This window comes from Anser cygnoides, chromosome Z (genome assembly GCF_040182565.1).
Source record: "Anser cygnoides isolate HZ-2024a breed goose chromosome Z, Taihu_goose_T2T_genome, whole genome shotgun sequence".
Classification (NCBI taxonomy): Eukaryota; Metazoa; Chordata; class Aves; order Anseriformes; family Anatidae; genus Anser; species Anser cygnoides.
This window is the reverse complement of record NC_089912.1, coordinates 35,821,675-35,846,726: the sequence shown is the minus strand read 5'-3', so window position 1 is coordinate 35,846,726 and position 25,052 is coordinate 35,821,675. Positions and strand designations below refer to the sequence as shown.

Genomic DNA, 25,052 nt, shown 5'->3' with positions numbered 1-25,052 from the left:
TTGCTCCTGGGGGATGGATGGACCCCGTGGTACGGAGCCATGTGGGAGCAGTTCTTGAAGAGCTGCTGCCTGTGGGCAGCCCCCGCAGGCTCAGTTCGGGAAGGACGGCATCCTGTGGCAGGGACCCCACATGGAGAAGGGGAAGAGCATGAGGAGGAAGAAGCAGCAGAGACAAATCCTTATGAACTGACCACAACCCCCACTCCCCATCCTAGTGCACCAATTGGTGTGGGGAGGAGGTTGAAGAATCATGAATAGGGGCAGTTTAGATGCTTCCTCATCTCTTGAAAAGCTATATCCACCTGAGTTAGTGGAGGGAATAAAGTTCAGGCCATGATCTCTGCCCTTGTCAGGCCTCACCTGGAGTACTGTGTCCAGTTCTGGGCTCCCCGGTACAAAAAAGACAGGGATCTCCTGGAAGGAGTCCAGCAGAGGGCCACAAAGATGATACGGGGCCTGGAGCATCTTCCCTGTGAAGAAAGGCTGAGAGACCTGGGTCTGTTCAGCCTGGAGAAAAGAAGACTGAGAGGGGATCTCATCAATGTGTATAAATACCTGACGTGTGGGAGACAGAGGAATTTGGCCAACCTCTTTTCAGTGGTTTGTGGGGACAGGACAAGGGGTAATGGCCATGAGATAGAGCACAGGAAGTTCCGCACCAACATGCGAAAGAACTTCTTCACGGTGAGGGTGATGGAGCACCGGAACAGGCTGCCCAGGGAGCCTGTGGAGTCTCCTTCTCTGGAGATATTCAAGGCCCGTCTGGACGCCTACCTGGGCAGCTTGCTCTAAGGACCCTACTTTGGCAGGGAGGTTGGACCTGATGATCTTTCGAGGTCCCTTCCAACCCCTTAAATTCTGTGATTCTGTGATTTGCTTATAACTTTGTATTTTTTTACCATTCTCTGAGGATTCTGAGAAAGACTTGTAAAACTAACCCAGACTGCAGCTGTATTAACTATACCAGGTCCTCTAGGACAAAGAGAGCGGGTAGTGTTGACCCTTAGCATTTTACAGTCCCTAAATAAGTATCCCAAATTCATCTTTAATTTTTTTAATAAATGCTTCTTTCACCATTGACCATCCCCACTTGCAAACAATACTCTAAAGCTCAAAAGTAACTACTTGTATTTATTTTAATCCCTCTTCTTCTTTTTTTTTTTTTTTTTTTCTAATAAGTGACCTTAGCAATGCAACTCTCCATCCACACCCCAGCCACCCTACTGCTGCTTTACCCTCACCACACAAAATGAAACTTCCCAGGCACAGTTTTGCAGCAACACTCAAGCCCCGAGCCCATTCCACATGTTGATCTGAGCATGAGGGCAGGAAATGAACAGGTTGGTCCAAATACCTCAGCTTTCTCATTCTGAAAGGAAGGGCTTTCCCAGTGTCTTACATAAACCTCATTATAATTCAGCCTAACATCAGTACCAGTTCAACAACTTATATTAACTGTGGGAAATATAACATTGTGCAGTAACATGCTTCAGTGTATGCTGGCACCTAACCTACTAGCTAAAGAAAGCAAAAAACAGCATGGCAAAAAATCCAGTTTTCCCCCTAGGAAATACAACACCTATGGCTATGTAGCTTTTCCTGTTTTTCATTCTTATCTCATAACCATCACAGGGACAGAAGGGCTCTGTGGGAGTGTGGTCATGGGGTGTTTGCTGTTTCCTGGCAAAGCTGTCAACCAATGAATAGTTAGTGGAAAAGTACTGCTATGGGGCGAATGATATAAGAAGGGAGCCTGTCCTCAACAAGGATGATGAAGTATGCCCTTAGTAAGAGAGGGATGAAATTATGCCCTCAATAAGAGAGAGCTGAAGTTATGTCATCAATAAAGTAGTAACAGTTACTGATCCTGAAAGAACCCTGGTGTCCGTGCAGTCCGTCATGCCACAGGGCTCTTTTGCAAGTCTTTGGAAACAATCAGATTGTCCAAGCTGGCATGATTACACAAATACAGGGGAGTTGCTGGAATTCTCTTCTCTCTAGTGGTTACAGCTGGGAAACCAATCCTTGTAAACTATTCAAGCCAGCTGAGTTAGAAGAGTACTGCTACTGCTGTAAAGCACCTCAGAGCTCAGAGACACCATCGGCAGTACTGCTACATGAAAGTTAGACACCTGAATTTTCCTTTCTGTAATTCTGTTTCTGCCCTAACTTTCCCATGTAGAAACAGTTTCTCCATCTTAGGTACATTACAAAATAAGCCACCAAATGGTAACAGTCCCAAAATTTTTTTTTTTTTTTTGGTATCGAAAAGTATTTACTTGTCTGCCTGTATTTTTTTCATGTTTCTTTTTTTTCTCCTTTCTTTTGCTGTTAAGTGGTAGAACATTTCTTTTCACTAGTCATAAGCACTATCAAACATTTTAAAGCAGACTAAATGAAAAGTGGTAAATCTAATAACAAAAATGAGTATTTGATTTCATTATATTAAGTTTTATTCTATTATAAGATTTAAGAAATTACTGTAGATCTCAGGGTACAGTTGTTTGTTTTATTTTAATTATAAAAAGTGTATTATTTGCCACATTAGTGTTGCAATAAAAGAAAAGAGATCCTGAAGTATAGTCAACACACACATGGTGAGATGGACATAAGAGATAAAATAGTTTTGATTTCAACAACAACTTTGCTGAAAATTGTAACCTATCTTGCAAAGTTGGTTTTAACTCTATCGTAAATACTTGACTCTTAAATTTGCAGTCCATGATTAGAAAAGTGGAACTGCGTTCAGAACAGAGCGTTATTATTTGTATCTAACCAAAAAAGAAAAAAAAAATCTTCCTGTCGTTGACAGCAATTTGGGGAACTACAAAAAGAAGCAGATATAAAAATCGGGACTGCTCAGGAAGTGCTAGACCATAACGACCCCTTCCACTCTTACCTAGTAGTTGTCTCCTTTCCCCTTTATGTGCTTAACATTTTATAATAACATCTAACATGAAACATGATGTTGGTGAAGTATTATTTGGTTTTGCTTCCTTGTAAACTGCAAAACTGCAAACTTGCTTATTTGTACTAGCAGTCCCATGAAGAATATAGCATTCAGAAACAAGCAAGTTAAGAGTCTTCATATAATTTTTATTGCATTCTTGTGCGCAGAATCAAAGGTCTGGGGTTCACAGTTGGCAAGAATCCACACAGTAGACAATAGATGCAATTCACTTTATTAATTCTCCAGACACAGACAGTACCAAACGCTGCAGGAGTAGCTGTAGGAGTCCTGCCAGGACAAGGAGACCACCAGGTGCTGAGGAGCATCAGCCCATGGTCGAGGCTTGCTCCTATTTAAGTGGGCAGCTCTTTTCTAATAACGGTTCATGCTCATTAGTGTACTGGGTTCTGGGATGGTCCAATGTAGTCACCCTTATGGCAGCCACCCCACATGATCAGGTTCCATGTCTGAGAAAGTCTGAAACATGAGGGGTGAGCTCCTATATAGAATATAGAATCAAGAGCATTGTGTGGGCTTGACCTTCAGCCAAGCAAGTTACAGCTGGCTACTTAAAATATGCATGAGATAGCAACAAGCAAGAACAGTCCTTAGCCAATCACCTAACTCCTTGCAGTATCTTATAAAATGGCTCATACACCTTGGTTTGGGATTTTAAGGAAAATCAATGAAAGTGATAATCAAAGAAACAGAAGTAGACACAATTTCTAATGCATTGTTGAACAAAGTAGAAAATGAAAAATGTAGAAAGTAGAAAAATGAACAAAGTAGAAAGAAACAAAGAAAAACAGAACAGAATCACCCTTGCAGTGTTCCATGGTACTGGTATACTTCTGGCCGTTAAGGCTACTGATAGAAGCTGGCAAAACAATCCATTAGAGGAGGACATTGTCCCATTATTTGTACTGTGTAAGTAATGTATTGAAACAGGCTATTAAAAAGTCTTTAAGCAATCAGACTTTAACTGAGACAGTCAAAATTTGTTTAAATAATCTTATATTTTATTTTAAAACTTTTGCAAAGCAGTGCATCAGAACATATGATTAGGAATTTTTAAATTTCTGCTATTTTTATACCCATAAAATAACAATTTCTGGCAGTCATTAGTAAGAGTAAGGAGGTTATTTATTAGTCAGTATGTATGACATAAAGACCTTTAAGAATTCTTTTTGTGCTATATGAGTGATTTTCTTCCTACTGTTGATATGCTGCTAAACATTACACAAAAGTTTGGTCTGTCTCCATAACTTAATACTCCAAAGAGCCAGTTTAACAAATGAAAGAGTATGCATTAAGACATAAAGTCCAAGCAGTAATGTTAGTATTAACTTTCTAGCTTTGTGTTTGTTTGGAGTGCTTTCTTGTTTCATTCTCTTTCATCTTATGTTCCATCAGAAAAGTCCTCCACATAAGAGGTTTCTTCCAACCCTTTTCAAGTCTTATTTCCTAAAACATATATTTGTAAGTACATATGAAATGGAAATTACATTAAAAATATGTTACTGGCTTATTTTGTTTAACTAGAACTAGTAATAGCTTCTGTCACTACATTTTTATATGTTGGATCTTTTTTTACTATTTAGCATTCCCCATATCATTCATGTTAATATAGTACTAAGAAAAACTAACATACTCTGCATCTATATTCCAAAATTAAGATAAAATAGATTTTAATCTTGTTTTACAGGTCATTTACTTGTAATTGATCTCAAGAGGTAGAAATGATTAATGAACAATTATCGAGTGAGGAAAGATACAAGATATATCTGAAAGTAAATATCAAGAATATAAAATACTATTCTGGTTAATAACATATAAATATTGGTAATTATTTTCACTGCTTCTAACACAGTAGTTCATGTAGAGACACAGACTGTCTCCTAATAGCCTAAAAGCCTATACAGTTAATTAAAGTTTCATTTGCCCGGATAAGATCCTCTCATGTACTTCTTTGGTTAACAAGACATATGCTTGCTTAGAATTATCTAAAAAATAAAGAGGATCAGTAACTGTGGATGGATTAAAACCCTCATCCACTAATCGAAATTTTTGTTGTTTGAAAGTTCCGGTCATTTCCATTGTTTCCTGTAGAAGAGATAAAAATATATTTATTATTCAGTAGAAGAGCTCCTTTTCTTTTGCTCACAACATTTGTTTTGAAAACAAATTTTTGTTTTTAAAAGTCTTACTTAATATAAGATCAATACTGGTTGGCCTTATTACTTTGTAAAACAATGTTTTTCCCAGAATTTTTGTGCTGGACCACCACTTGTTGACATGTGGATAAACACTGCAGCCTCTTGCTTTCTGAATTGTTGTGTAGTTCAAATGTTATCAAAGTCTTTGGTGGAGCCCCATTGTGCCTGAGACAATCTAGCATCTTCATTTGTACACATTAGAGATCTACACATCGGAAAGAATCTCAACAAATAAAATATGTTATTAACAGGAACTACTTACTGAAAAAACTCAGGAAATTCTCTCTGCCTGTGACTATTTTGGCACTAAGTATGGGCTGAAAGAATCACACAAAATTATTGTGGTCCAAATAAAGCTGGATTTTTACTACACATTTTATAATGTTTTCAAGCTTCTCTTCAGAGTCACTGTGTCCCTTGGAAAAAGTAGTAGGAGACATGTAGAGACATGTAGTAGTGAGTTTGTTTTTTTTTCTGTATTTCTAATTTTTTTTCTAAGCTTCTTCTTGTTTTTCAGTCACTATGAACAATATAGAACGCTGCTCTTATTTCCGCTTTCCTTTTATTGCAGCCATGCCTCATAGACCTCGTTTTTCTTCTCTCACATCAAAAAGAAAATTTCCATCTGCCTTGTTTTTCAAACACATCAATTTCTCCAGTAACTACACTCCATCTTCCTATTCTTTTGTTCTTAGTCCAGCACTACCCATTTTCTTTCTACAGTCAAAACAAGAAGGATTTTCTGTCTTCCATCTAAAACCCGTGTGACAGGCACCACTATCCTCTGCAGCGACTAACTTATTTAATTCTCATCTCAAACTTCAGTAACCTCATGATTTACCACCAGTCTTGGATTCAACTCCTCCACTACCACTCTAGATCATTTCATTTAAATCTCTGGCTGTTGTGCTTCTTTATTGATTAAATAATTTTGACAAAGTTCCTAATGACCTTATACTTATGAAATTTTAGTGCAGTTATTGCTTATCCCCTTGATCTGTCAAAAACCCTTAACGCATTCATTAATTCTGCTATTCATACTTTCTCATACTCCATGGACTTGTGAGAGTATGTTTCTTCATTGTGTCTATCCTACTTCTCTCTTCTGAGCTCCACTTATTGACCTCCTTTATCTTCTATTCTATCTTTACATTTATATGTATGCAAATCATATCTGATAGTAGAATTCTTTCTACACGTTTTTTTCTCATTTTCAAGGTTTTTCACAGTCTCTTGCTTTTTACCTCTTTATTCTAAGCAGTATTCAATCTCTGACTGACCCAGAGAACCAGCTCCCATAACCTATGTTCTCTTTTCAATGATTTTTTTTTTTCAGCTTTCCTTTGGACATAAGAGACTTTTTTCACAACCATCTCCTGCTGTTTGCCTTTGTCATGATGTTCCCAAAACACTTACCACAACTGAAGATGCTCACAAGCTTCACTAATCACAGCGATCCATATCGTGTATTTTCTATACTCTAATTTTTTCCTAGCCATATGTAGCCTATTGTAACTACTTTTAAATTTTTAACTCTTTGGCAAAGGGACGTTTTTTCTCCGAACTGGACAAATTACCACAGCAAAGTACTAGTATACAATTAGGCATGATAGGCACTCTGATAGTTATAGTGGTGACAGCAATAATAAACATTTTTAATTTAGGCCCAGTAAATACAGCACCTTTTCAAATGCTTTTGTCTTGTTTTGTCATTATATTACACGGCAAATAACATCTCATTTGTCTGATTTGCACTATCAATGTGTATCCTGCTCTACCTTTACTTTTCTATTCTCGTTTCCATCAAATAAAATGGATTTTAGATTATTTTCTCCAGATGCAACAGTTCACATTTTACTAATCTGAACCTTTTGTTTTCCCATGTTCTTGCTTCTAATCTCCCTAAATCCTTTTGTATGGTATCCATTCTTACTGGTTTATACAATTTCTCCCATTTTAATATAATCTGCAAATTTTATTATATTTTTGTGTAATTCCTCTCCCCAAAATACCATTAATGGAGACAACAAATAGGGCCATTTCTAAAATTAAATTAAGTGATATATTTGCAAGCAGTTTCTGTTATTCATTCAGCCATCTCTGTGTTCAAATGACATAGATGTTTGTACGCACAGTGCAGTAATGCAGCTTACCCGAACTCTTAAAAAAAGAGGACAGGCATAACTTGGTAGATAGGTCACCACTTGCTTATACATTTGCTCTAAGTCCAATGATTTATTCTGCTTTAAAATGAGAGAGGCCATTCCTGCTTTTCCTTCATGATCTGTGGGAAAGGAAGTAAAATGAGAATTTTCAAACATGAATAAAGTTAAAATTTTTGTGAAGAACCATACAAAAAAGAACTACATGAATGAACTAACAATAATATATCATCTGAGTTTCAGTAAAACAAAAAGATTACATGTAGATTTTATATAGCGTGACTTACTTTTGGAGATTGTTCAAGTGACCAGTTAAACAATAATGCTGCAAATGGTTTAGGCGGGTAAGACTAAATGGAGTACTGTCATGGAGTACCATGCTCAATATTAATCAATATCTGAGGATAAATTACAAAAACCTTTCTCTCTCAAAAAGTGCTGAGGTGATTTCATGGATTAGCCAATTATGTGTTCTCTTCACTTTTGGCCTTTCTCTCTTGCAAGTATGTTCCCTCAAAACTGTGGATATGAATGTTGACAACAGAGAGAGATTAAAAGTCCTAACTGGTTTGTGGGAAATGCAGGCATCACTGTTGGTCTATGGGAAAGAAAAACAAACAAACAAACAAAAAACAACAACAACAAAAAAAAACAGGTAGATAATAAAAACAATAAATTTCAGCAATCAAAAATAATTTCACATTTTAACCATCAGATATTAATAACAGCCAAGCTTACTTTTTTCTCCTTTCTATCCTTTTTTTTTTTTTGCTAATGCTATAGCTTCTGTGAGGAAATTGATTTGCATATGTTTTAAGTACAATTATCATGACAGTTCTACGAACTGGTTCAGCTATTTCTTCATACAGGTAAGAATTGGCAAGTAAATGTATACTGTCATATTTTTGATCCTGATTTTTCAGTCAGTCTTCTTCATTTTGATTTTTCTTGTTTTGTGGCTTTAAACTAGTGGCAAGTGACACCTTTTCCACATTTTAAACACTTATCATTATGTAGTGGGTTCACCTTGGCCAAGGGCTAAACATCCACCTAGCCTCTCACTCATTTCCTTCTCTCAGAGAACAAGGAAAATAGAAAGAAGGTGAGAAGACTCATGGCAGTTTAAAAGGGAAAGCAAAAGGGGTACACTAGCAAAGCAAAGAGCAGAATTCATTCACTACTTCCCATTGGTAGGCAAATGTCCAGGCACTTACTGGAAAACAAGGGCTCAGCATGGGCAATGGTTGCTTGGGAAGGCAAATGCCATAAACAGAAACATACCCCCTCTTCTTCATTTCCCTAAACTTTTATTACTGAGCATGGCATCATATGATATGGAGTATCCTTTTGGTTAGTTTGGGTCAGCTGCCCTATCTACATCTCCTCCCAGCCTCTTGCCCAACACTGCATACACACAGTAGAGAGAAAATCTTGACACTGTGTAAGCTTTGTTCAGCAACAGCCAAGCATTGTTGTGTTATCAGCACTGTTTTAACCACAAATGCAAAGCACAGAACCTTAAAGGTTACTAGGAAGGAAGTCATCTGCCTCCCAGCCTCACCTAGAACACATTTTTAAAAGCCTTTAGCAATAATGGGAATCAGGCCCAAATAATCTCATGAAATCTAGCTAAAAATATTATTGAAAAAAATACATTATTTTTTTATTAATAATTTATTTATTTTTCTATCCATTTGTTTCTTGCCCTGTCTTTAGTTTTATAGTCTTCCTGTTTTTAGATGGTTATGAGGCTAAGTTAAAAGTGAAATAAAATAGTAGCCCTTATTCATATACCTTCAAGTAGCTTTAATTCTTATCCCGTTGACGTGATTATTTTCTGACACATGAAAGTGTGGATTTTCCATGGCTGTCTATTTAATAAAGCTTGAAACTTTCATTTAGGTTATGTAGCTATCACAAATTCATGAAAGATAGGTAATTTTTCAAAAGTACACATCATTGCATGCACATAAAAATGCATGATTCACTGGCTCATTCACGAACAGTTGGTATTTTCTTCATCTACGTACAGATTTTAGCTAGGTATTAAGCAGATGACTCCATCAGAAATGATTCATAGGCTTATAACATGAAATAAAAAACTTATGAGAGTTAACAAATAAACCTAGGGGAAGAAAAACATAAAACTGAAGCTTTCCTTACCTGGCACAGATACACCATACACATTTGCTTCTTGTATGAAATCCAACATTACGATGACATCAGAAACTTCTGTTGTTGCAACATTCTCCCCTTTCCATCTAAAACACGAAAAAAATAATTTAATCCCATGAGAACATATGGTCATCTACTCTTTAAAAAACATTAACTTTAGTAAGACTTCCATTCAGTTTAGACTATTAAAACCTCACATTTATTCCCGCTTGTCATCTCAGTATATTGGTCTGATAACCAGAAGACAGTGCTTGTAATTAAAATGTTACTGGATATTATCTATCACTATAAAGCACAATTAAAGTTTATCATAATCTGATTTAAAGGTTTTCAAAATTTTGATGTATATCAAAATACATCAGATGTGACCAGTCTTCAGTATTGATAATATTTTTCTCTCTTTCGGTATCTAATTCTCCTTGCCTACAACAAAACTATCATTGGTTAGTATGATCACTGGAAGTATTGTTCAAAGACCTGGACTTCCTACAAAACCTTCTGGAAATGATTTATCCAGCTCTGCAGGAGCACTTTTTACTAAATTAAGCTCCTATCATCCACTTCAAGGTCATTGTAGACTACATCACAATAGTTATAAACTGAACACTTCCTGCTGAAAACAAATAGAACAAATATTATTCTATCCTACATGTCTGTTTTTTAATGAAAAAAAATGTAAAAGGAAACAATGATTATACCTGAAGGTATCTCCAATCCTGTCCCAAAAATACAGGAAGTTCTCATGGTCTTGAACCATTAGATCTCCAGTATTAAAATAAAGATCTCCCTTCTTAAATACTTCACTGAGTAATTTCTTTTCTGTGTGTCTCTTATTGCCAGCATAACCGAAGAAGGGGTTCTTTGCATTCACTTTGGAAATGAGAAGACCAGCCTCACCTACATGGAGAAGTTGAAAAGAATGTCTGATACACAGTTCCTGTACTGCACATTAGTGTTAGTTTGCTACATATGACTTTACAAGACCAGGAACCAAATTTGGCAGGGTTCAGTACATAAGGCCAAATAATAAAAGCTTGCCAGCTTTGCAATTCCTATAGTTATCTCTATGTGCAAAGTGACCATAAAGACACAGTACAATATTCTCCACCCAAATTCCCAGTATTTTGTATTTCTTCTTGATAACTAAACAGTTCTCATCCATCAACTGTGAGTTTAGTCACAGTAACTTCTCAAAGCACTCACTCCAAGTGAATATTACATCCCACTTCCTACACCTTACTGAATTTTTAGTGATGAGTCTTAACTTCAGCACTTTCCTACTGAATTAAAAAGCTAGTGTTTCTAAAGAAGCAGGTGTTCAACCAAGACAGTAAATCCTTATTTAATCTCAGAACTTCTGAGGAATTTTCATTAATGTGATAAAACATTGATGCTTTCTTTGCAGAGTAAAATGTAAATGTTTTAACATATTTTTTCCTTAAAAAAAAAAAAAAAAAAAAAACAGTGACATGGAAATAGGGTAATCCTGTCATGCATGTCCTACATCACAGTATTAGTTTCTGAAAGTGTAATAGTATGAACTCCTAACAGTTTTGGAAGCACGTTCTGAACAACAAAGCTTAAGAGTTGCATTACTTTATCAAAGTAAAGAATTACAGTGATGAAAATACATAAAATAAAAATATATCTTAAGCTATGTCACTTACACCTTTTGGGAACCACATTTTCCTGGAACTGCCCATGTTTGATTAAGATGTGCTACAGAATCTCCAAACTCCTTTGAAAAATCTGCCTCAGCTCCCTGTTAAAGCAGTCTGCCTGATGTTTAAATATGAGTTTGCCTCACTTCAGATTCCAGGCATTAATTACAGCTGTTATCTTCCCACAGTACAATAGGGGTGCTTTAGTATCTGATAAACACTTTGCAAATAGGTACAATAAAGAAAAACTAGATATCTAATAAGTATTTTGAAGACAGTTATAATCAAGCAACCTCTTATATATGTATATATTTGATAAACTAAGTACTGGAACACTATCAAGAGCAGTTAATCTCCAAAAAGCATTTGCTCTAATCCACCCGACTTTCTTGTAGATCTCTTAGGAAACCATCTCAGCATGTTAACATCCTTTAAAAAATACAGCTCACATTACTTACATATTCAGTGATAATACCACATTGTCACTTTTATACATTGCTCTCTGTGAATATCCAAGGATCTCCTAAATTCTTTTGGTGTTCAGCACTGCTATGCTTAATAATGTTCTGTCTTACATCAAAAATCACTTTGCTTTTGTCAGAGTGAACAGTAATAGTTTATGTTGGCATAGTACAGTAATACAATAGCAATTTAAAAAAAATCTTTGAGGTATTTGTATTGCAATCAAAAGACAGTTGTATCCTACTGTAATACATACTTACCTTTCTTAACTTTTTCACACCAACCATGCTTATTTCTAATTGGTTCATCTTTTTGGAAATCATACTTGATTAAATCAAATGGAAAAAAAAGCTAAAAAATGGAAAAAGTGTCATCAGTTATTCATCTACACAGTGACATCTGGTGGCAGCAAATATAAGCAAAGAAACCTTTAGTCTTGGTCATCTAAAAGTAGAGTGCATTTCATATAAACTTTCTATGTGTAAACTTACACCATTTCCTGGAGGGAAGTGACATCAGAATATTTATGTAATCTTGTAACTTTCAAAAATACTTGGTGAAGACAGAATTGTGATTTTGTTCATTTTCTTATAAATTAGTTGTGGGATGCACATATCAGTGGAACAGCCTACATGAGTCAGGATAATAGAAGCATATCTGAAATTTGAACTGACATTTAATGGTAGCTGATATGAAAAGTCTTCTAGGGATATTCTGGTGCCTAAAACAAATGGGAAAGCACGGGACTACATATCCTTACAAGCAGAAGCCTGCTTCCTACTGGGCTTTATTCTTGCCTAACTAGCCTCAGTTCTTCCCTCTGAAAAGTCCTACCACGAGCATCAGCAGTAAGATATGTACTCCTACGTCGTTTTACAAAGTTATGTAGCTGTGGATGTGCCATAGTTATGTCAGGGTCAGTTCTGCATTTCTTGGAAATACTGTGAACCCATGAGTCCTAACACTGCTGACCTAACTGATCTCCTAGTTTTATTTTACAACCGACCTTCCTCTCATATAAGTATCACAGAGAATATGTCTCTGAAGCTGAAGGAGAGGGCAAGATATTCTTATCAACGCTACAAATCACAATATTTTTACTTGCTAGATATGCAGAGTCTGACTCTTACTTCATCTTATTTTTCTACTGTGATATAAATCTAAATTAGACCTAAAAGATAGCTATAGGCTTGATACCACATGGACCACTGTTGTTGTGATTATTATCCTAAGGCTTTGATTTGTTCAGCTTAGGAGTCTTCTAATTTCTGTTTCCCTAAAGAAGTATATCGGCAATTTATTTAACAATGTATTTAATCTATTTAATGTTAATCAAACCAAGGATATATAATATCTTTTCCCATAGAAATCCTGACAAGCAGAGAAAACAATTTAAAAAAAAAATGAATTTTTCACTATAAAGAAATGTAATGTAATTGAAGGATGTTGTTATGAAAGTGGCTGAAGTAATGGATAGGGTGCCAAAACATAAAACCCTTTGCTTTTCTGCACCTAATTTGCGTGAGTTGTACAATGACTTTATCCTAACCTGAAATGTCTTTGTAGCTATATAACATCATTTTGTTTTCAAGAAGTCCAAATAAATAGTGACTTGAATCAAACATTAAGCACAGTTTCAGCCTCCTTTAGAAAAAAATATTTCACTTTTCAACACTGACCATTTTATTTTGCTTGTACCCAAAATCTGAAACAAAAGATATTTTTAAAAGTTGACCAACTGAACAAGGTTGAAGTGTACTGTGCAAAATCAATCCAAGAATTGGACACTTTTTCAATAAAGTAATAGGAATTTTTCTTTATAACAACATTCTATAGTGTTTATCAAAAACAAGAATTTGAGAGCTAAAGGGTTTACCTTAATTAGAAAATAGCTGTTTTACTCTTGATAAGCCACATGACAGGTATTCATAATGAACAGTAAGCAGAAGGGATTTTTGTTGTTTGTTTGTTTGTTTGTTTGTTTTTTCTTGGAGAAATTTCTTCAGGTTTCTACATTTAATTGCTGCCCTTTTTTTTTTTTTTTTTTTTTTTACAATGATATTTACTACTTTAATAGTATGAAATGTTATTCTGATATTTTTGTATTTGATTAGAACAGCAGTTTTCCCTGCTCGGTTCCATTTTCATCCATTTACTCCTTCAGAGTTCAGTAGATATGCTTTGTCAACATATTAGTCTGCATGATGCATTATTTTAAGTTGTTTAAAATAGTCAAAAGCTTTAATTTAGTATTTGAGATCATCTAAAAGACTGATGAGACTTTTACTATTTATGCCACTGCATACATCTTTTACTGCTTGCAGCTTTGACGTATTGTCTATGCCTATTGCAGTTAGGTCTTCGAAATAAGTCATGCAAATGCTTAATTAAAAGGAGAAAACAACACATATTGCATTAGACATGCACAATGAAAGCATATACCAATATACTTTCTGTTTAAACATCTGTCTTTATGCAAACAGCTTTCTTTCCGTATTAAATAATAGAAAATGAAAGCTCCAGAGCAAAGCATTTAGTCTGGGTACTGGTCTACATTTGTTTTATCCCATTTAAAATTTATTGGAAAAGAGAGCCTGAACTGCTGAAGCATTACCATATTATTTTCACACAGTAATGCATGCAGCATTCATCATTTTAATGTGTATTTTACTCCCTAAAGCACTATGTAAACGCATAAAAACAAAAGCATCATTTACCTAGTTGAAGCTTAAAATGAGTTAAACTGCAACGTTATCGTCTATTACTGTGCAATTTGGATGTTATTTAACATCCATTGCAAAACCCTATATATTATTTTTTTTAAAAAAAAAAGAAATTTGAGTTGTTAAATGTTATTTCAAAATTAGCTTTGATATTCCTAAAGTTTCAACTTATATGGAATGACAATATTAAAAAAAAAAAAAAAAAGTTAAAGCTAAGCTTGATATTAACAGAATCACCATATATTCCACCATAAGTAAGATAATTCGGAATACACTTAAAGTACCTTAGATTATCTTAGATCAAAACTATAGTCAAAAGAGCAGAATTAACACTAATTTTTAGTTAATCTGATATGCATTCCTGTCCATTGATCAATGAACTTAAGAGCGTCCATTGCTTGCACAAACACATATCAATGTTTTGTCTGTGAGTACAGTTTCACAGGGTCTTAAGACTTGGTTAAACCTGACTGTTTGCTTTTAAACTAAAAATTATCTCTTTTGCCATTTGCTTTTATGGCTATATGAAAAAAATGCATAGTACTAATTTTGTGTTGCTGTTTTACATAAGATGTTTTAAATGCTGAAATGACATATGGATATATTAGAGCAAGTTCAGAGGAGGGCCACAAAGATGATCAATGGGCTGGAGCACCTCTCCCACGAAGACAGACTGAGCGAGTTGCGGTTGTTCAGCCTGGAGTATAGGGGGCTCCAGGAAGACCTTATAGTGGCCTTCCTGTACCTAAAGGGGGCCTACAGGAGAGCTGGGGAGGGAGTCTTTGTCAGGGAGTGGAGTGATAGGACAAGGGGTAATGGCTTTAAACTAAAAAAAGAGATTTAGATTAGTTATAAGGAAGAAATTCTTCACTCAGAGGGTGGTGAGGCACTGGCACAGGTTGCCCAGAGAAGCTGTGGATGCCCCATCCCTGGAGGTGTTCAAGGCCAGGTTGGATGGGGCTTCGGGCAACCTGGTCTCATGGGAGATGTCCCTGCCCATGACAGGGGGAATGGAAATCGGTGATCTTTAAGGTCCTTTCAAATCCAAGTCATTCTATTATTCTGTGAATGTTATCAACTTATATTTTCCATCAAATATGACTTAAATGTTTTTCAGCTCGCAGCTGATTTTGAGGCATACAATTTTGAGTAAGAGAGGTTTAGATTCCTATAATTGTTGCAATACTTACGTTTAAAATAATGAAAAAATAAATTTATAAATAAAATTTTGAATACATTTTTTGTATGCTGTTCTTTCAGGTATTCTTGCTATGGATTATTTTTAGGCCTTATTATAAGCTTTCTTGTATTTCATCAGTTCCATTCCCCCATTGAATATACTCTGCTGTCACACAGAATATATTTCAGTGCAAGACATACATTTACATACATATTTGACAGATGTTACTGAGTCTTTTTCCAAAAAAAAAAAAAAACATTTATATGTATGTACATAATTGATTTCATAATACATTTAATGTATTATGATAATGTCATGATAAAATTAAACATAAATGTTAGCATACAGATATATGTCAGGTGTAAACTTCAGACAGCTATTTATTATATTACTATACTAATTTACATGATCTTCTTTGTAAAATATTTCAAGAGCTATCATCTAAAAAGCTAGCCAAATGATTCTACTATGCTGTTCACTGAGTCTATATGAACATTATGAATATCCACATTTAAGGGTTTATTCATACACCACAGTGATGCTTTCAAGCACGTGAACCAATTCCTCTTATATAAAGAGTACTATGTGAAAATAAGTGCAAACAAGAGCAGTGCCTTGATTTAACATCTCACACACAGTCACTTCTTGGATGTCTGGCAACCGCTATACCATTCATCTGTTTCTTCCCATTAATTTGTGACTTCCAAATTATTTACAAAAATAAATGTGTAGAACCCTAATACTTATCAAAAGCTATTTCTCCCCTGACCACTTGGCAGTTACTGACACAAAACATTCTTTCCTCATTCTGAGGGCTAAATTTATTTTTTTTTACAGATGTAACCTTTGTCAGCATTTCACCTTTAGAAACTGTGCCCTCATTGCCATTAGGCACAACAGAAATGACATCATATTTCTATTAGTTTTTCCCTACTAAAAATATTATATCTTGAACCTACCTGCCATTATTCCAACTATACTTGTGATTTTTGTATGTATGGACTTTTATACCGCATTTACTTCATTCTGACTGTGTAACTATGCCAATAGAAAGACTATGTTTCTTCCTTTGCTGTTATCACATGTATGGTCACACAAATCTCTTCTCCCCTTTTTTAATTTTCTTTCTTTCTGTTCCCAGATTAAGAAACAGGTGTGTAGGAAATTCCCAGAAAATATGCCTAAGAATATCTCCTCATGTCATCCTATTTGTCAAGAGAATAAGATTTCAAACATATGTATGATTTCTTTGCAGAAGCAAAATAATTTAGTAACCGGATAGATGTGCCTTCTTTGTGCCATTCTCTGCTTTCCAGCATGAGAGTCTCCCTTTTCAACTTCAGATCATTCAAGGGTCAGAGAATCGGAAATAAAGCTGCTCTTGTTTATGTATTGCTAGATGTCCAGTGGATGTCATTCAGACTGAAGTAAAACAAACACAACAGCTACACTGCAGAATGCATTGTCTAATAACCTTCAACCTGTAAAACATATTTAAAAACAGCAAAAGCCTTAAATAAGTCAAAACTAACTTAGATATGGCATTAAAATGCAGAGTGAGTTTGTGTCAAAATACTCAATTACAGAATAATCTAAAACACATATAAAAGTAGGTCCCCAAACTTTAGTATTTTTTTTTATATATGAAAATCACAAAAAATATGTCTCATGTTTTCACCATTCATTCTCTCTCTCTACCTCTTTTTGACTTTTCTTTTCTGCATCTCCTTACACAATCCATACAGATACATAAGCATTTGTTCATGTCAACACTACTCTGCTTCATCATATGGGGGAGCTAGCTGCTCCTGCAAACTAGAAAGCGTCACAAAGCAGACTGGAGCTGTCATTCCAGAGTGACTGCACAGGTAAAAAGAGCAAAGTCCCATCAGTTGACAGACTGGAAAAAATTTAATTTGATACTTCTAAGTAGTGTAATACAAAAATATTAATGTCGTTTTGTTCTGCTGACATAAATTATTTGACAGAGATATCAGGTACATCATGCAACCATAAATGTTCTGAATCAAAACAGAGTACTTATGAAAAAGTGCCTGATGTGGCCTTGGAAAAGTCTTTCAGAACACCTCAATTTGGAAGATATTTTTGCCAGATCTATTCCCACATAATGAGGGTCATATAATTCACCCAACAACCTAGCTAAAGATACCATGCCCACATAATCAAGGTGAGGTAATTTGTCTCCACACTGAAACTCATTTTCAGTGACAACCTTTATTCTTCTTTACAGACACAGAAGGCCAAATTCACATATGTTGGTGGAAGGGGTGTATACCTTAGGGCTGCATGGACAATGGTAGTAGCTAAATAGTGAGTCTGCTCACAAATAACGTGCTTTAGCTACATTCCTTATAGCAGAAACTAAAGAAATAATTGAAGACTTACTGTAGATGTATTTCTAAGGAAAACAGAGTATTGACAGAACATAAATTGATTTCAAGCCAAGCCAAATGCTATGAATGGCTTTTTCCGGTTCATAAAATCCCTTATTGTCTTTCCATATTCATACTGAGTAAGCAAGGGGACAATCCATAATTATCTTAGCAGACTATACTGGTGTTTCCACAGAATACAGCAGTTTGAACTTGAAACAGCATATAAATTACAGAAAAGATGTCTAGTGAAATCAAGTAGTTAGTTACAACTGCATTTATTTAATTGCAGTTTGCATGAGCTGTTTTTTCTCCTAAGCTGCAGCAACTATCTTAAATTGTAAATCCAGTCATTGAAGAGGAAAAAGGATCATGTTTCATGTGAAAAAAAAAAAAAAAAAAAAGCCCCAAATACTAATCTGCCTTTTGGGAATGCATAAAGCAAATTTTATTGATATATGACATGCCAACATTAATGCATGCAAAAAGCACAAACTACTACTTGACTAAAAGTAGAGAAAAGTAAGTCAATAATTAGGTAATTTCAAGTCTAATCCTTTTTCTGCTGTAACTTAGTCCAGAAGGTTAGTGATTTCTGACAAAAATCTGTCAAAAGTTCTAAAATTCTGAAAACATATTCAAGTTCTGAACAAATGTAAAATTTCCTGAGATGGAAGGAAAAAAATGGTTTACAAGTAATTAGATCATTTGGCCCTCTAAAACAAAATGTAACATGAGCTCTAAGACTCCTGATTCAGCTACTGCTCCCCTAAATTCCAGATTCCTTATTTCCTGTGGTGGATCTCTATCTTTCTAGAGACAGCTACCAGCACCACATGTCCATGCATATTACAAAGTATCAATGACATAGAACACACAAAATCAGCAGAGTAAATCTGCTTTAATTCTTGAGCTCTCGACTGTTTCTGAAAAACATTGTAGCTCTTGTGGTCTCTCTGAATGTTTCCAAGTTGCTCCTTGCAAAGTCTGAAGGCAAAACATAGGCTGATTGGTTCCGATCCCTGCAGAGAAGATGTGGGAATTCCTCTGGGCCCTGAATTGTGAAGTAGTCTATGTGGTGATGATGTATTGAGATTGTGAACCCTGGGACATATGCTGTCTACAAACATATTTCCAATTCATCTGAAGTCACCTCACACAAGTGTGTTTCAAAACAATATTTTTAGATCACGGTGAAAACAGATTGGTCTGGACATTTTACTGTTAGTTTTCCTTAGAAGCACAAATGCCACTTCAACTAGGAGGATTTGTATACATAGATAGGTATCTGAGTTACTTTTGTAAATTCTAGGCAATGTGTGTAGTCCTATTTATTTCAAGTAGAGTAAAAATTGACATAAATAGCAACATAACATTAAATACCTAGTCTCCTTGCTAGAAAGCATTGCTAAGTAATTTTACATGTCATTAGCTAAAGCTTGAGATTGAGACACGCATTATTTACTGTTCTCTCTAGTCATTTAAGCGTGGTATTAATAGAACCCCAAGGGCAAAATCTGTGAAGTTTTGGTGAAATACTTTTAGGTATGTATGTGGACATATCACTTGTAAGCTGACCCATCATGCAATTCGTCTTCATTTAACCGGACAGGTGAAGGAGAAGAGAGCGTGTATGATATAAAAAACGAGTACTGCTCTTCCCCACAACACATAACTTCATCAAAGTTGCTGAAATACAAAATGAGACTTTGACAGCTGAGGTTTCACAGGCAGTCAATTAAACTTGCAATAACTAAGTTAGAAAATTTACCTTATACTTATGACTGTAGCCCCACATCCTATGGTCAAATGGAGAAACACATTGACTTTCAACACTCCCTTTTACAAAGTAAAATATAAATAGTCACCTTATAAAAGAAATTGGTGCGTCCAACAGATCCAATTTTTCCTGTGTGGTTCATGAAACAAATGTTTCCTTCAGTAGCACCATAAAACTCACAGATCTTAACGGCACCAAATCTGTCTAAAAATTCTCTCCACACATCATTTCTTACTCCATTTCCAACTGCCAGTCGAACTTTATGATTTTTTTCTCCATCCTTCTGTTAAAAAAAAAAAAATGATAACTGCATTTGATGTTGCATATTTGGTGGGGAAAATATACTTTCTTATATACATCAAGTATAAACAGGGGAGGGAAAGGAAAAGGGGAAGGGGAAAGGGAAGGGGAAAGGAAAATGAAAAGGAAAGGAGAAAAGGAAGAGGAAGGAAAAGGGGAAGAAAAAGGGGAAGGATAAGGAAAAGGAAAAGGGCAAAGGCAAGGGGAAACAATAGGAAGTTAAAGAAAGCTGGCACAGCTAGCCTACACCTACAAGGTAGCACACTGCAATCCAAAAGCTATTATCTTGTTGAATAAGCAAATTATTGCCTGAATAATGGCTACACTAATTTATACAAGTATTTCTATATTTTAAAAGGTATATCATTTCAGTCTGTTTCCACTCAGAGCAATTAGAAAGCTGGGAAAAATGCAGAAAGGCAGGCATTGTTTCTGACAAGCGATTAAAGTCATCAGAGATTAATAATTACTTTCCCCGTGTCTTCAGATTGATTAAAAGAAACAATCAGATTACATGTGCTTGTAATTTGTGTTCCTTCCCACACATTGCATATGAGTCATATTGTGTATTTTTTTCAACAATAAGTCTTGCAAGGTTTTGTTCATCGTTACTTAGAATACAGTATATCCCGATGACCTTAAATCTTTTCTGTTGTCAACTCTCATGTTTTATTACAAGAAATACTATGTGTTCAGCCAGTTCAGTGAGACAGGTTCTATGAATACCTTCCCAAACCCAGTGATTGCAAGGAGCACCTTAAAAATAAAATCAAATTTAAGTTGAAGTATCAGAAAGAAAAAGACCTAAAATGTATTTTTTTTTTATTTCACCTATTTTAAAACCAGAGTCAGTTTTTAATCCTTGCAAATGGCAATACAGTACGCCATAGGAATGATGTAGCACAAAATTAATACAGGTACCATTTACTACCACATACCTTTAGAAGTGCACATCACTTTAGTACTCCAAGACTATCTGAATGTATCTCTATATATGTATACTTTTGCATATGTATGCAACTCTCTCTATACATACATGCACATGTACATGTATATGTACACATATATTACAGAAAGCTGAAGGCCCTTATTTTCTGATCCCTTTCAGTCTTCTTTTCCTCTTTCAACTCTAGTGCAGTATAAATTAGAATCATAGAATCACAGAATCATATAGGTTGGAAAAGACCTCTACGATCATGAAGTTCAACCTTTAACCCAGCACTGCCAAGTTCACCATTAAATCATGTCACCAAGCTCTACATCTACACATTTTTTGAATACCTCCCAGTTGACTCAACCACTTCCTTGGGCAGCTTGTTCCAGTACTTCACAATTCTTTCAGTGAAGATTTTTTTTCTAATATCCAACCTAAACCTCCCCTGGTACAACTTGAGGCCATTTCCTCTAGTCTTATCACCTGTGAGAAGAGACCAATGCCCACCTCGCTATAGCCCCCTTTAGGGTAATTGTAGAGCACAATAAGGTCTCCCAGAGCCTCCTTTTTTCTAGGCTAAATAAACGCACTTCCCTCAGCTGCTTCTCATCAGACTTGTTCTCTAGACCCTTCACCAACTTTGTTGTCCTTCTTTGGACATGCTCCAGCACCTCCATGTCCTTCTTGTGGTGAGGGACCCAAAACTGAATGCAGTACTCAAGGTGTGCCCTCTCCAGAACCAAGTACAGGGTGACAGTCTCTTCCCTAGTCCTGCTGGCCACACTATTTCTGATAGAAGCCAGAATGCTGTTGGCATCTTGGCCACCTGAGCACACTGCTGGCTCATGTTCAGCCAGCTGTTGGTAATACCCCCAGGTCCCTTTCTGCTGGGCAATTTTCCATCCACTCTTCTCCCAGCCTGTAGTGTTGCATGGAGCTGTTGTGCCCCAAGTGCAGGACCTGACACTTAGCCTTGTAGAATCTCATACAGTTGGCCTTGGCCCATCAATCCATCCTATGCAGATTCCTCTGCAGAGCCCTGCTACCCTCAAGCAGATCAACAATCACACCTAACTTGGTGTTGTCTGCAAACTTACTGAGGGTGCCCTCAATCCCCTTATCTAGATCACTGATAAAGATTTTGAAGAGAACTGTCTTCAATACTGAGTCCTGAGGACACAACTTGTGACTGGCCTCCAAGTGGATTTCATTCCATTCACCAAAACTTTTTGGGCCCTGCCACACAGCCAGCTTTCATCTCAATGAAGCATACGCTCATCCTTCCAGCCTTTCTTGAAGATGGGTGTCACATTTGCTAGCCTACTGTTAACTGAGACCTCCCCTGATAGTCAGGACTACTGATAAATGATGAAAAGCAGCTTGGTGAGATTTTCCACCAGCTCCCCCAGCACCCTTGTATGGATTCCATCTGGTCCCATAGACTTGTGTACATCTAAGTGCTTTAGCAGGTTGCTAACCATTTCCTCATGGATTATGAGGACTTTGTTCTGCTCCCTGTCGTTACATACTGGTTCAGGCAACTGGGTACTCAGAGAACAACCAGTCTTGCTGCTAAAGACTGAGGCAGAGAAGGCATTAAGTACCTCAGCCTTTTCCTTATCTATTATCACTATGTTTTCCCCCACGTCCAATAAAGGATGGAGATTCTCCTTAGTCTTTTTGTTGTTTAGGTATTTATAAAAACATTTTTTATTGTCTTTAACAGCAGTAGCCAGATTGAGCTCCATCTGGGCTTTGGCCCTTCTAATTTTCCCTCTCCACAGCCTCACAACATCTTTGTCCTCCTGAGCGGCCTGTCCCTTCTTCCAAAGGTCATAAATTTTATTTTTATTTTTATTTTTACTTCCTGAGCCCTAGCTCAGGCAGGCAGGTTTTCTTTTGGACCAGCTCATCTTTCAGCATGTGGGGACGGCTTGCTCCTGCACCTTTAAGATTTCCTTCTTGAAAAGTGCCCAGCCTTCCTGGACTCCTTTGCACTTCAGCACTGCCTCCCAAGGGACTCCTCCAACCACTGTCCTGAACAGGCCAAAATTCTACATCCAGTTTCAGAGTCTTTCTTTAGTGATTCAGCAAGGAATGCATACATTTCACTAGATGCAGACAGCTCTTGGCAGATTACACACTGAAGCGTTATCCTGCTATATCATCCCAAAACTACATCACTCACAAGGCTCCCTCAGTTGCTAATCATTTGTTTTTTACATCAACTAAATTATTTTATTTTCCTTTCTCCTCTCCTACTTTACTGTAGATGCAAAAGTCATTTCTAAACACATAAGAGTAAGTATCTGAAGTCATCAAAAACTGATTGCAGAAGGAACGCTTTCTTAAAAGACATAATAATAATTCACTTGTCATTCACAACTAAGGTAAATTTCCTATTAGTCTGCATTGCTGCAACTTTATGTATAACTACTATATGACATTAATCATCTTTACATATAACTAACTTTCAATGGAAAGTGAGCCACAGTAAATAAAATGGATTTAGCTATATTGACACCATTTTCATGATTTGATCTGTAACTATTTGTCATCTGTATTATTGTCCAGCTCATTGCCAGGCTCCAAATCTGACAGGAACAGAGATATCCACTGGCACCATGGCAGATACCTATGCAGTAAATAAAATGCAATAAATAAGAGAAGGGAAGGAAAAGGGATGATAATTCCAACAAGTGTTAAAAGCACGGCTAAGCAATGCACAGTGTTCTATACATATGAAAATCTAAATAAACTAAATATGCAGGAACATATGCCAACAGCCTATGGCACCAAACAGTCATGTTTTGAATTTCTGCTGTATTCACATGGCATTTCATCAACTAGTTTCCCATCACTACAGAACCTAGAGGTATAGGACTAGGAAGGATTTCAAAGAGTCACTTAGTACACATCTTTGCTGGAAGATAAACTGCTATCCCTTGTCAGCTGAACAAGCTGCAGCAAGTCAGCTTGCTACTGTGCAGCTGCTGGTATGCTGTAGTTGTCTGCATCCATATTCGTAGTCTACTGCAACAGTGGAGTACCTAGTTAACACCTCCTTCACTAAGACCTAAATTTCCTCACAATACCTGAGTTAGGAAGGGCCCAGCACCTTGCCCAGACTCGCAATCAGAGATAGCTCAAACAATTTGTGTCCTCTGAAAATTTGTTCATGTTTTGTGTTTCTCAGTGCAATTAATAGTTCTGTCTGGATGATTCCGAAGACAGTATTTGTAATATGATTTTAGAATAACAGAATATTAGAATACATTTTAAAGTGTTTTAAAACTATTTATTTTCCTGCACTGTGATTTTCTTTCATTATTGAATGATTTTGAAACAAAATGGGGATTCAGTCTCTACCTACCTATTTGTAACAGTAAAAGTGAATTTTTTTTTTCAATGCCTTTCTGAAGCATTAATAAGACAGCACTGTTCATACCTTATACCTGGACTTTTATTCAGTGCATTCAGCCAAAATCTTTGAACCATATAGGAAATACTTGCATACATTATGAATCAGTTTTTGACACACTATTCCTCCATTCTGTGTACTTGTTTCATTTGTATAGTAATTAATTGACAAGTCAAGATCTGCCTTATTATACTAAATACCACATAGCTGGGATTCTTAATCTGCCAGTCTTTCCTCCTTAAGTGTTCTCTGTAAACTATGTGGACTATTTGCATGATTAAGTCACTGATAAAAAGAAAAAAGTCTTTTAAAGGGCCATCAACACTATATTAATCAGGTGTGGGACGAACTCATGACTGCAGCTATATAAAACCGTACTTAGCAATTTCATTAAAGGTGTCCAAGAAAAAAGGTTCATTGTCTTACTTTTACCATTTACACAGCAGGAAAAGCTAAGTGGAGAGAAGCAAAGGCAACTTCAAGTAAAGAAGGTGTGAAGTGTTCCTTTATTGTGGCATTGATGAACCTAAAAGCAGTATCAGGGCCTGAGACATGCAAAAATCTGTTAAATACAAAATATGTACAGGCCATACAGGATTTACATTCATGTATTTACAGGAATGTGGATGTCACTACATTCAACGGTTATCTGTTGACCCATTAGCCCTGTAAAAAAGGGGGCATCAGGTAGTTAT

The 25,052-nt window shown here is 36.2% G+C and overlaps 1 protein-coding gene across 1 annotated transcript in view; it reads right to left on the bottom strand.

Moving 5' to 3' along the window:
• Nucleotides 1-3,075: 3,075 nt before the first annotated feature.
• The window catches only part of LOC106045260 (long-chain fatty acid transport protein 6-like), a 41,198-nt gene continuing 19,221 nt past the window's right edge, over nt 3,076-25,052 (bottom strand). Inside the window, exons 5-10 of the mRNA XM_013195648.3 lie at nt 19,791-19,985; nt 11,887-11,977; nt 10,202-10,400; nt 9,492-9,589; nt 7,320-7,450; nt 3,076-5,053 (exon numbers count right to left, since the gene is read on the bottom strand). Coding sequence (XP_013051102.3) covers nt 4,877-5,053; nt 7,320-7,450; nt 9,492-9,589; nt 10,202-10,400; nt 11,887-11,977; nt 19,791-19,985 — 891 coding nt within the window. The 3' untranslated portion in view covers nt 3,076-4,876. The remainder of the gene's footprint in view (nt 5,054-7,319; nt 7,451-9,491; nt 9,590-10,201; nt 10,401-11,886; nt 11,978-19,790; nt 19,986-25,052) is intronic.